General features: G+C 41.6%; 1 protein-coding gene across 4 annotated transcripts in view; it reads left to right on the forward strand.

Annotated features, from left to right (window-relative positions):
• Positions 1 to 12,974, forward strand: part of PLPPR1 (phospholipid phosphatase related 1) — a 125,973-nt gene that overhangs the window by 50,434 nt on the left and 62,565 nt on the right. For all 4 annotated transcript variants that reach the window (XM_040580801.1, XM_040580804.1, XM_040580802.1 and 1 more), the window contains one exon: positions 10,633 to 10,741. In XM_040580801.1, the coding sequence (XP_040436735.1) occupies positions 10,679 to 10,741 (63 nt within the window). In that variant the 5' untranslated portion in view covers positions 10,633 to 10,678. The remainder of the gene's footprint in view (positions 1 to 10,632; positions 10,742 to 12,974) is intronic.

Raw genomic sequence — 12,974 nt, forward strand, 5'->3', positions numbered from 1 at the left:
TGCTCCTCCCAGTTTTGTATCACCCGCAAACCTGCTGAGAATGTGCTCTGTCCCTTCATCCAGGTCACGCATGAGTAAGTTGAACAAGAGTGGACCCAGCGCTGACCTCCGGGGAACACCACTAGCTATAGGGCTCCAGCCAGACTCTGCACTGCCGATCACAACCCTGTGAGCTCTGCCATTCAGCCAGGTCTCAGCCCACCTCGCTGCCCGCTCACCTACCCACACTGCCTGAGCTTGCCTATGAGGTTGTTACGCGAGACAGTGTCAGAAGCCTTGCTGAGGTCAAGGTAGACCACATCCACCGCTCTGCCCTCATGTACCTAGCCAGCCATTCCATCACAGAAGACTATCCAGTTGGTCAGGCATGATTTCCCCTTGGTGAATCCATGTTGACTACTCCTGATAACCTTCTTTTCCTCTCCATGCTTGGAGATGACCTCCAGGATGAGCCGTTCTGTTGCCTTTCCAGGGATGGGGGTGAGGCTGGCTGACCTGTGGTTTTCTGCATCCTCCTTCTTGCCCTGTTTGAAGACTGGAGTGACAGCGGCTTCCCTCCAGTCCTCAGGCACCTCTCCTGCCCTCCATCACCTTCCAAAGATGATGGAGAGTGGCTTAGCAATAACATCTGCCAGCTCCCCCAAGCACTTGAGGGTGCCCCCCATTGGGGCCCGTGGATTTGTGGGTGTCAGGTTTGCCTACACGTTCTCTAACCCCATCCTCCTTGGCCAAGGGGAAGTCTTCCTTTCTCCAGAATTCCTCTCTTGCTTCCAGGGCCTGGCATGCCGGAGAGCTGGCCTTGGCAGTAAAGGCTGAGGCAAAGGAGGCAGTCAGGAACGCTGCCTGCTCTGTATCCTTTGTCACCAGGGCACCCACCTCATTCAGCAGCAGGCCCACATTTTCCCTTGTCATCCTTTTGCTACTGATGTACTGGAAGAAGTCCTTCTTGTTGTCCTTGACATCCCTTGCCAGATCTGATTGCTGATGGACCTTAGGCTTCCTCATCACGTCTCTTCACGTTCTGACAGCGTTCCTCTGTTGCTCCCAAGCAGCCTGTCCCTTTTCCTACGTTCCGTAAACTTCCTTCTTCTGATTGAATTTTGCCAGGAGCTCCTTGCACATGCACGCAGGCCTCCTGCCCCCTTTGCTTGATTTCTAACTCAGAGGGCTGCACCAATCTTGAGCTTGGAGCAAGTCGTGTTTGAACATTAGCCAGCTCTCTTGAACCCCCTGCCTTCCAGAGACCTAATCCATGGGATTCCTCCAAGTAGGTCCTTGAAGAGGCCAAAGTTAGCTCTTCTGAATTTCAGGGCTGCAGTCCTGCTTCTTCCATGCAGGATCCTGAAATCCACTCCCTTCCTTTTATTTTTGCTGATTTTTTTTTTCTTTCTTTCTGTTTTGGAGAGCTTTTCCCATAGTGGTTTTGTATGAGAGAATAAAGAAGTATTCTAGAAATCCTTTGTACTCTGACTTTGCAAGGGATGAAGGTGAATGTGATTTTTATAAACTAGGTGAATAGATAAAAATTCTGTATAAGATTCAGCTTGCTGACGGTTTTGCAGAAGTGGGATTCTTTGCAGTCCTTTTGTATCTCTGGCAGCTCTGCTGCTAATATGAATAGGTATCAGAGGAACAAAAGGTTGTGTCTCTTGATCTCATCACCAAAGGCTACAGTGTGGGGAGGCAGTTGCTTGTTTACTGTCATAATATTACAGCCTGCATTCAATACTCACATAGTTTTGCTCGCTTGGCCCTGAGGAGACAAAACGATTGCATTTTTTTATTGTGTGAAATTCACGGGATTGTGCCTATTAGATGCTTACTTTTTACTGTTAGCTCAGCGTGATTTTGAGTTGATATTTTCAATGCATCATTCATTTCCAAAAAAAAAAAGAAATAAACAGAAACATTACTCACCCGAATTTGCTCCCTTCAGTAGACAGTACATAGCTGTACTCTGGTCATTCCCATGCTCATCTCAGTATTCCCACTGTTTTATCTTCACACTATGACTTGTATGAACGCTGTCCAATGTCGTAGCAGGGAAGTGGGGAAGTGGGAGGAGAGAGGTCTGGAAATTTTCTGGGAGCTCTCCATCTGAAGCCTGATAGTAGCTGGCACTTTGCACAAGCCTCTTCCTTCAAATAAAGGAGAAAGATATGCCATTGCTTGCTTAACAAGGGAGAGGTGTGAAAAGGTCATTCATTTTTTCTCAGTTCAGTTATCACTCAGAGCATCCAGCAGACTTTCCTTCATGTGCGTCAGCTGGATTGGTTGTACACCCTTGGGAACTGGCAGGAAGCAGTGCCAGGTAGCAGGGAGAGGGGCAGATTGGTGCTGGGACTGATTGCATTAGGTCTGTTCCAGTGCAAGCCACTCATGGCATCAAGGGAATTCCTGCTGGCCAGCTAAGGTGAGAGCGTAACTGCTCGTTCCTCCTGGAAGTAAAAAGGGCATAACTCAGTGATGGCACTCGAATGCATGAATCAGCAGCTTACTTGGACTTAGGCTCAGTAGGGATGGCATACAAAAAGGCCATGTGACATGTATTTTTGAGATATGTTTTTAGTATTTGGATTCCAAATATTCTTTTAGTGCACAGCTGTGAAACTGTATTACAAATAAAGAACCATTACTTTTTCTTCTTGCCGACACAAAACAGCACTAGCAGTGTTCTGGAGTAAAGTACAAATCTTCATCTGAATAAGGAAAATTCTTCAGACTATTTTTGTCGTATAATAGAACTAGTTATTTCAATTATCTTAAAATAAAATTAATTAATAATAAAATCCCTTCTGCAAAACTCTGAGGAGAAAGAAGAGTTGTTTTCTAGAATCTATTGTATTGATGTTCCTTTATTAGAGTACACAAAATCTTCAGTCTTATGGTTCCCATCACAGGTAAAACTTATGGTCTCTTCCTTGTTTGCCCTCCATTCCATAGCAGTTTTTCTGTAGCTCATCCAGTTTTCCTCTCCTCTGCACTGTTGCATTGTTACCCTTTGTATCTCACAACCTGGTGTTACAAAACTTGAGGTTTTCTGTTGTTTTCTTCTTTGTCTCCAATGCCTTCCTCCTTTTCCACCACTTAACTGTGGTAAGAGCCTGAGGAGAAGGCTGCTCTGTTTTTTTCCTGTTGAAACTGTCCAGAGTTTCCTCAGTGCCTGTCAGTGCTTTGTACTGGAGAGGCACCAAATGCAATGGAATTGGTTTCAAAGGGTGAAATTCAGTCACAAGCCCTTCATGATAGTATCCCAGATATCAGGGAGGTCATACTTACCTGCCAGTTTATTGCTATAAATGTCCTTAAGTGAAAGAAATGACCATTTGTCTTTTGCATTTGTTCAGAGAAGCTCACGAGGCAAATTAGTTAGTCTAAATCGAGATGACATGCCTTCAAGTGGATGGGTGAAGGCCAGAAATAGTATTTCTTTTTTTTTTTGCCCAAGATAATGCATGACTATTTCATTTAGATTTGCTTTAAATTTGAAGGAATAAAATGAGAGCTAGAACAATTGGCTTTTTTGAGTTAAATGAAAATTAGGAGCCGGATCAGTCTTGTTAATTGCACGGATACATTCAGTGGTTTGTTTTTTGTTTCAGAGACCGCTTGTTACTTTTTTTTAAGCATTTCCTAATGAATCTCATAATCAGATTCCTTCTTCATTTATCATGCACTTCTAATCCTTTTGGAAGAAAGAAAGGAGCGTTATCAGCTGCAGTGGGTTAAACTTTTTATACATATGATTTTGCGTACGGTTTTACTAATGTAACACTGCATTTTAGTGGGTATCATTCAAAGCAACTCTTGAGTGTTGATGCTGACGTACTGAACATTTTTGCAAGGAATTCAATGCCTTGCGAAATGAAACAGATCACCCATGATGGCCTTTTCAGACCTGCAGGATAAGGAAAGGTTTGCAGGTGTGAGATAGTTCAAAATAAGGCTTGTGGCCATTTTGTTTGTCTTCCTGGATGTTAAGGTGCATACACCTGCTATTTACACAGTCATGTTTTGGGTTCTTCTTAGACGACATCTGTGATATTCTGGCCAAGTAGCATCATGTAAATTTTGTTGCTAGCAGCTGTGGCATTGGGATTTCACTTGCCTCCCTGCAGTGAGAAGTTGTTATGAGGCCTCTGCCATACTGACGTAACACTTGAACTCCCTTGAAGATGTGAGTGGTGCTGATCCCTTATCAGTCTGCCTGTCTATAGATTTTATACTGCTGCTTTTCATTCACACACAGAATGATTTTCCACAGGAAGCTAGCAGCAAAGGAAAACATCCCTAACAAAATTCTAAAAATCTCTGGCATCACTTTCTTCTGTGGATCAAACCCTGCTTTGCCACCAGAGATTCAGCTACACATTTTTAAGAGATTGGTAATTTAGGACTCCAGATAGTTATTCATGCAGCTTTCTCCATGACAAGGACGGTTTTGTACCAAGGCTCGTGATTTCAGATATGCTAGGAATGACATTTCTTAGGTATCATTGTTGGCTATAAAATGGTTTGCTAGTATGAGTGCAGAAGTGATAAAACGTGACCTCAACTAGCAGAAAAAGGTCAGAACTCTCATCAGAGAAAGTGTTTTTCCAGATTAATACTCAAATGCTGCTGAATTGTTTTTTTGTGATGGTGAACATGTGTGGGTTTGTTTTGTGTATCGGTGGCAGGTTTCTGTTATTTTACTAGGGATCATTGGTGATATGTAATTAGATTCCTGTCATTGAGTTTGTGCAAACATGTATGAGAAGTGCTTTCACTGACAGGCCGATTTCTTTGAATGGCCATAGCTTAAATACAAACCAGACATTTATGCTGTTAAGAAAGTTTATAATAAATTTTATTCAGTGCTGAGGTCCCAATCCAGTAAACTGAGCTCTTGCTTCGTCTGTTCAGCTCCTCTTTGAGTGTTGTTGGAAGGTCGTGCTGCTGATAAGGGATTGCTCTGGGAGACAACCACCAGCTAAGTCTTGAAACTGAGAACACACATTTGTTTATGGTCATAGAATCATTTAGGTTGGAAAAGACCTTTGAGATCAACTGTCACTATAGTAGGACTAGGTAATTGCTACTAGGCAATTTCTCAGTTAACTAAAAATCAAGTACAATTCAAAACATGTTAGTCAGGGTTTGGGCATACAATGCCATCAGTCAGACACCGTGTTACTGGTCTGGTGGCCATGGTGTTGGTGGCTCTTTGCCTCTTAGTTCATGGTGGATAGGCAGAAGGACTCTTCAGTGATGGGAAACCAGAGCTAAGCGAGGGTCTTCCCTCTTGCCCAAGCTCCATTGCATGTAGGCACTTTTCCGTGCAACCTGTTCCAAAGGAAACTTTCTCATTTGCAGATCAAAACCAGTGTGTTCTGGCTCTTTGAGATAGCAAACTGATTGCCAGTTGTGTGGTACCTCCTAATTGTTGCAGACGTGGTGCTATTTTATTAGTTTAACTATTTTTATGCAATAACACCAAGTGAACAGTCTGTTTATGTTTGCATGCAAGGCAGATAAGCTAAATTACAAACAGGTCTTTATGCTACAATGTCATTTGTATTTTTCCTCACACTGTTTGGCTTTTGAAATGATTCATGCCAACACTTAGTGTTTCTGATTGCTTTGAAAACACAAAATATCTGTATTTTAGCTAGGAAAACATTAAATAGCTTTGACTGCCTTTTGCAGGAAACTCTTATCTTTGATTCCTTAGACTCTTTTGTATGCATTGGTTAGGTTTATGTGGAAAAGAGTTTTGGGAAATACCTTTTAACCCTTTATTATCCTGTTGCAACCTGTTCAAAATTACACACATGTTCATGCCAGGGTTGCACTGGGTTGATGAGGTGCCTTTGGACATGCCAGGGGTTGCATAGAGAGGATGCAAGGCTGTTGCATCTTGGTGTGTGTTTGATCATTGCTTGTGCATTCTGTTATGGTTTCAGTAGGAAAACTCAGTTTAGCTTCAGTAGCAAGCTAAGGGAAGCCTGTACTACTTAAGTGAGAATGGAATAGTTCTAGTGCAGAAATTAGCAAGTACATTTGAAGTGTAGATACTGTATAGTCAAGTGGATGGAGCACTAGACAGGAGTCTGAGAATAATATGTCTTTCTTCAGCCTAGACATTGAGTCATTGTGTGATGTCTGGCAAATTGCTTCAACTCCTCCTGGCTGTTTCGCCCCCAGGAAACAGAGGACTCTGCTTTATAAGAGCTCTAAGAGCTAGTGTAATAAATAATGTTTATAATTATATGGTTCTCTGGAAAAGCTTGGATAACCATCTTCAGCAACGGCGTTATTTTGCATTTGTTCTCTTAACTGAATGGAGGTTTGACATACATGATTATGTGTTTCAGTTGGGCAAACTGATCCTTGATGGACAGGTGCAGAAGTTTTAGTGACTTTTTTTTTTTTAACTTGTAAACAGAATTGTTATTTTAATGAGAATAAAGACCTTTATAATTTGAAGCCAGTTGCCGACAGAGGGTTGCAAATTGTTAGTGCAAGGTTAAACTGATTTACAAATGGGGAAATATTTACATTTTAAGTATCTTTTACATTGTGATGGAAACAGAGTTGTGTTCCTGCTAATAAGACATTTACATTTTATTTTGAAACAGAATGGTAGCTGCTGCTGAAAAGATGATGAAACTGTCTAAAGATGGACAGGAAATCAGATCCATTTTTTTGTGCTTGCATCACATCCTGCTACCAAATGATCAGTGGTTGCCCTCCTCAACTCTGGTCTGAGCAGATTTGGGATTCTGCAGTGGTGTGCCACATGTGCCATGGCTATGCTCTCTGTTTGTGCAGTAGTTACTATATTTCAGGCTGGCCATCTCTGAGCTAGTGGCAAAAGAAACATGCATTGGTTTTGAGTAAACAAAACATAAGCTGAAAACTATGATAAATGTTGCCTGTTACCTTTTCTGCATTTTTTATTTTAGTATTTTCCACAGGTGCCCAGATACCTACTGTAGCAATATATAAAGCCATAACGTTCATCTTCCTAGGCAGGACATAGCTTAAAAAACATAAGGGTGACCACTATCTCCTGAGGAATGGACCAGCAATTACTTGGTTTGAGCAGTGATTACACAGAACAATGATCAGCTGTACTGTACGTGCTGCAGGAGCTCATATTATGAAGGCTCAGCAAATGCTAGTTTGTCCTAGATACGTCCTTTTTGCTGTCTGTCATGTGTTCCCATAAAAAGCTTTAGAATATACCTGAATGGGGCTTTTAGAAATTATTCTGCTGGTTAGTAACCTGTAAGAAAATACCTTTTTTTAGAACATTTTTATTTTCTCTACTCTTGGGTCTCATTCTTCTCTTTTCCCCTGGACAGATCCCTGTGGCAAGAAAATATCTTCAGCTTGAATCCTTTTTTTCTTTGCTGTCCTTTTCAGTTAATTTTCAAGTCACTTACATATATTCTATGTCTCCACTTGTTCTCCCAGGAGATTTCAGACAATGACCTCCTACGTTGTAGATCAGGGGTTTTCTGAAAATGCATATGGGGTAAATTGAGCAAGATGAGAACTAAATAATGTTAATTAATTCACAAATGTTGTATTATACAATTATATATAATGTTTGAAGAGTAGAAGCACCTCATAATAGCAGGGATCCAGATTATGAATATCTCCTCTACAGTGGTCCCTAATGAGTTAGAATAGGTTTGACCAATTCTACTCTCATGCAGTCAGTCCTCACATACCAGGCCTTAAAAGGTCAGAGCTAGTGGGATCTAAAAATCTGCTTATAGTTTTGCTTAGATGAGTTCCTTAACAATTGAGTCAAATTGATAAAAATTTTAAAAAAGGAGAAGGCAATACCAGATGTTGATATTATAGCTGTTATTTCCTGTTGCTTTGGTCAGAGGTTTTGTGCTGTGAAAATTTTTCAGTGGGAAGAAATCTTCATAGACTATAAAACAGGACTGTCACTAGACACTTGTTTTACGTCTTACTCTAATTCTCCAGTTCTTTGGGCAAAAGTGGGTTATCTCTGACTGCTCTGCAGACTGAAGCATCTAGGGAATGCTGTAACCAGTGCTTTACTGTCTTTCTCTAGAGGACTCATTGCTAGCTGGAGAGACACAAAAGATAGTGCTCCCACCAAGTCAACACTGTTCCTCCCCTTTCCTCTTCTGTGAGTGAGCTGATGGAAAAACCTGCTAAGAGAAGTGCAGGCTAGCTGAGAGTTTTCCCACAATCTGGGAACTAGCTGGCCTGATCCAGCAACTGTTTGGTCTCTTACTACTTACGTCTGACACAAATGTGTCATCACATAGGAGACAAGCTGACATGTAAACTGCTTTCCTATAGGCAATGAAGGTTTTTGCACAATAAACTTAAAAGGGCAGAAACAGTGATACATTTTTATGACATCAGGAGTCCCCTAGCATTAAATTAGGCAATTTTATACCACTACTAAGAACCATCAGCTTCTTTGCTAGCCTGTGCAGTTGCTTTCAGTCATCTGTTGAGAACATTTCTTAAATCCTTGGGTTGCCTTCCAGCCCTCTGCTTTGGTTAGGAACACACAGCAGTCGCAGCAGTTGGGACTGAAGGCATGGCTTGAAGTTACAGGACAGTGTTATGGAAAGTTTTGGTTATTTCTAAGCTTGATCGACAAGGCATCCATGAAGCATTAACATCTTTGCACTAAGCCATTTGAAAAACAAGATTTCCAAAAAAGTTGCTGACAGTGTATCTCCAGGATACAAAAAGAGTTTTGTGCAGTAATGCTCTGTAAGCTCCTGGAACTCTTTAACCTACTATTCTACCAGGCCCCATGTGTTTGCCAAGTTAAAGGGAGAGAAACGTGGCACAAGAGCTGGTGTTATGAAAAGGGTTGTTTAAAAAATGAATGTTTGGAAATTTTTTCTGCAGTCCAAATGGGATTGGATTACATTGTCTTTTGTTAAACAGTGACGTTAACCTCTGAGATAAAACCAATTTATCGCCTAAGTAATGTTGAAGTACGTTTGGAAAAACAGGCATTTTGAAAATCCAGAATATCTGTATTTCAGAACTGGGATACAGTGTAGAATGAGAGTGTCTGAAGTATGTTACAGGTAACATTTCCAGAGTATTTTTTTTTTATCTGGAACTGCATTTTTCCATGGTTAATAGTTCAGAAGCCGTTCTGACACAGGACGTGGCTTCACTGGAGTCACTATGGCTATGCTGTGCATAGAACCATACTACCAAAACCATCATACATATTTTGTGTTTTATAGCTCTGGGTCAAATTGTGATGAGCTGACATAAGAAATACATTAAGTAGTTCACAGGTGGCAAGACAAGAGCCTGCATCATGGTGCAGGTGGCAAGCACTGGCAGCTGATCCAGCTCCTCACTCAGGCTTCGTAACCCCTGCTGAACTCGGTGCTCTGATGATAGTATTTCTTGCAGTAACACTGCTGAGAGCTGGTGAGAAAGCACTGACCCCTTCATGAACTTCACAGGCTCCATATGCCAAGACCTGAATTGCCACCCAGATGCCAATGAGGTCAGAGAGCCAGAGGAAGATGTTGTGCAAAGCATCCTCTGGAAAATACACCAGCTTTCACCTTCTTCTTCCCCCCTGGCCCTGGCCTGTGGAGATGCTTATGATCACCAGGGGTAATCAGGCAGAGTTTCTGTGTGTGTTGGAATACAGGGTTTCTGTGAGGTTGGGCCCATCTAAATCTGTGTTCTTGCTTAATGTGCTTATGTTAAAATTGGTAGCAAAGGATTTCCATTCTTTTCTGTGTCTCTTGCTCTGTGCAAGCATCCACCTGGCAGCTCTGAGCTACACGCTTCTTTTCCAGCTCCCCCCTTCCCTGCTAGCCAGTTTCTCTTTCTAAAATTATTTAAGCTAGACTTAGCTTCTTGATGTTACCTCATGCATGAAGAAAAGCAAATGCACTCTCTGTAAAAATTCTCCATGTTAGTCTTCTTTTCTCTCCTTTCCTACTTCTTGTGCTGTAAAGAGATTGTTTTAGCACAAATTGTTATAAGGTTATGCTAATTAGAATAGCCAGTAGCCTAAAGAAATGCTAAGTAGGTATGGCTTTGTGGGTTAATGATGGTAATGATAATGAATTTATAGCAGGCTAGAAAGGCTCTACAACAACGGCCTTGCCCATCATTGCATTCTTCTAGTATTTCCTTATTAGGTTTTTTTGTGCATAAGACATACTGTCATCTTGAATGGGTTATACTCCATGCAGATAAATATTTCGATCATGCGTACAAGTAATGGACTGTTAAGTCTGTCTTTTAAAATACAAGTTCACAAGTCAATTACCAAAGCCTCTTGATGTAAAACACACTGTAGGCAGGACAGTGGGCTGAAAATTATATTTTTACAATCTTTGCTTGGAAGTGGATTGCAATTAAGGAAAACAGTTGTATTCCTTACTACTCTTTGCTCTGTAAACTGTGTCTGTCTTCTGTTTTTGTGCTGCAAAGGGACTGCCTTCTCAGGTTATTTTGTATGACTGCAAGTTGGACACTGATGTCCTTTTTAGCCTACATCTCTGGTCCAGTATGTCAGTGCTCCATGTTGTAAACCTTATTGTGCTAAAAGTGGATTTTGCAAAAAGGTGAAACATACTGAAATACCTTTGTCTTTTTCAGGATATTAAAGTTTTGAACAGTGCCTCCTCAAGAAGTGTGACAAGAAATGGCTTTAGGAAACAATACCCAGAGAAGTTATTCCATCATCCCTTGCTTCATCTTTGTTGAGGTGAGTGCATCATTCAGTTGCCAAGCCTACATAGAAGGCAGCTCTTCCCTGCAGGCATTAAGTCATTTGTTGGCCATTTTGTTTGTGAGGAAGAATGCTTTCTTTCTTGATAACACAAATATCCATCTTCATAGTCAGTGCTGTCAAGGCCCCCTGAACACAGTCCTGCATGAGTTAGCCAGACCTTAGGTACAAGAACAAGGAAGTACTGTGTTTTCAAGGCTTGCCTCTACCCACTTTGCCAGCTAGTCCTGTGGTATTTGGCAGATAATGGGCAGTAGCTGCAGGTGCAGGTTATCAGCAGGTGATTCCTCATCTTCCCATTTTTCCTCAGACCTGTATCCATCTTGCTGCTGCACCAAGACCAGGCTTTGTTTAAGGAAACATCTGATCTCACAATCTCATAGTTCATAGGCTTAGGAAGCAACACTCAGTTCTGATTTCAGTTCAGATAAGACATAAAATTTACGTGAGGCATGCCTATCCTTTAAGTGTTATGAAGGAGCTTGGCTAGCACAGGGGCTGTGAATTGACTAGCAGTGAAGTTACAGGGGTGGTTGTTCCCACAGTGCAGTATGGCCTCATGTCTTTATTAAGGATAGATGTGATTTTTTTAATTGCCTTATTATTTTACTCTGTACAAATTGCTTTTTTGTGGTGCTTCCTTTACTTAGCCTAACGCTGCTGCTAGACTGACCAAAATCGTTATCCAAATCAATGGTTGTTCAATTGGTGCTTATAAGGCTGGGATGGTTTTCTTGATAAGAGGGGCAACTCCAGATTTCCTAGGAGGATGAAAGCTTCCATCAGATTTAGATGGTGAAAAAGAGATAACTGCCTGTGACTGTCTTCAGAGCCACCTGTCGTATGTAGCTTGGATGCAACACTTGCTCTTTGGCCCAAATTATGAGACAACTTGTGCTCTTCCACAAAACAAGCACTAAGAACAGTCAGAAGATTAATTGTAATGCCGGGTATTGTGTAAGACTTCTCCCATTTCCACCGAAATCTTGGAAAGGTTCTGCAGCATCAGGTGTAACGGGCACTGTGAATGGTTGCTTTGCAGACTTCCTGAGCACTGACCTTTCCTCAGGGACATGGGAAAGCATGCAGTGGTATCCAGGACCTCTCTAACCCTTACTTACCTGGAGTCCCCTCCTCATAGCGTCTTTGCCAGCCAGGAGGTACAGTACCCTTATATGCCCTCCTTACTTTCTGTACTACCAGCTTATCCCCCAAAAACACAGTTGGATGATCTCTGGGTCCTTTATCTAATGTAAGTAGTAGTTTTCCTTCTGATATGAATGAGCCTTCCTTGCAGGAGGAATCTGGTTGGAAGATGAGAACAGAGGAAAAGCATGATGAAACCACTAGTAAAACTTGGCAAAGGGCCGTCGCAGCTGCAGCTGTGGCAGGTACCAGTGTGAGAAGGTGGCTGAGTCTTGCAGTGCTTCACAGGGATTTGTCAGTGAAATAAATGTCCAGCTTTCTGGGGAAACTGGGGGGCTGTTCTGACTGGGACAATGGGTCACTACTTCATCCCGTCTTCTAGAGAAAGAAAGGTTAAATATGGGGGGGGTGGGGAAGCAATAAGCTCAGAAGAAACCAAGTAAACACCATCAGCAACGAGATGTCTCAAATTTATTGCTTGAACAAGCAGCTCTGAAGATTTTTAGTCCTCTAAATGTATGAATGATGAGCCTGGTTGGCAGCCTATGATAGAGATATAAATTGTCTTTCCTCTAGACAGGACTGGCATGAATATAAGAATAAATCTTTTTACAGGAGGAAGAGAAAATAATTTTTTGCCCTGTAAGTGTGCTTTCCTTGTCCTTTCATATACTTGCCTTGCTGATTAAAACACAATTTTAAATTAAAAATCCAACACAGCGAAGTAGTGTCTGAAAAGATATTCTTTCTGCTACATTTGATGAAAACATGTATTTCTTCCCCCACAGTATAGATTTTTAATATAACAATATTGAAACTACAAATTCATAGATTTATGTCAAGTATTGTAGCATTAAACAACAGGAAGTCGTAATTTCCTGCTGGGAATGCAGATGTGATTGATGGTAGCTATTTGGTCTGAAAAGTCCACGTAAATCTTAAGGCACACTGATGGTGTTTTTCTTTTCCTACTGCCACACTTCTGAGACTAAATTAAGAGCTTTTCAGATGAGCTACCCCAGACAGCAAGCCCTGTGCTGGATTTCCTTCCTGGGTTAGGATG

The sequence above is a fragment of the Falco naumanni genome, chromosome Z (genome assembly GCF_017639655.2).
Source record: "Falco naumanni isolate bFalNau1 chromosome Z, bFalNau1.pat, whole genome shotgun sequence".
NCBI lineage: Eukaryota > Metazoa > Chordata > Aves > Falconiformes > Falconidae > Falco > Falco naumanni.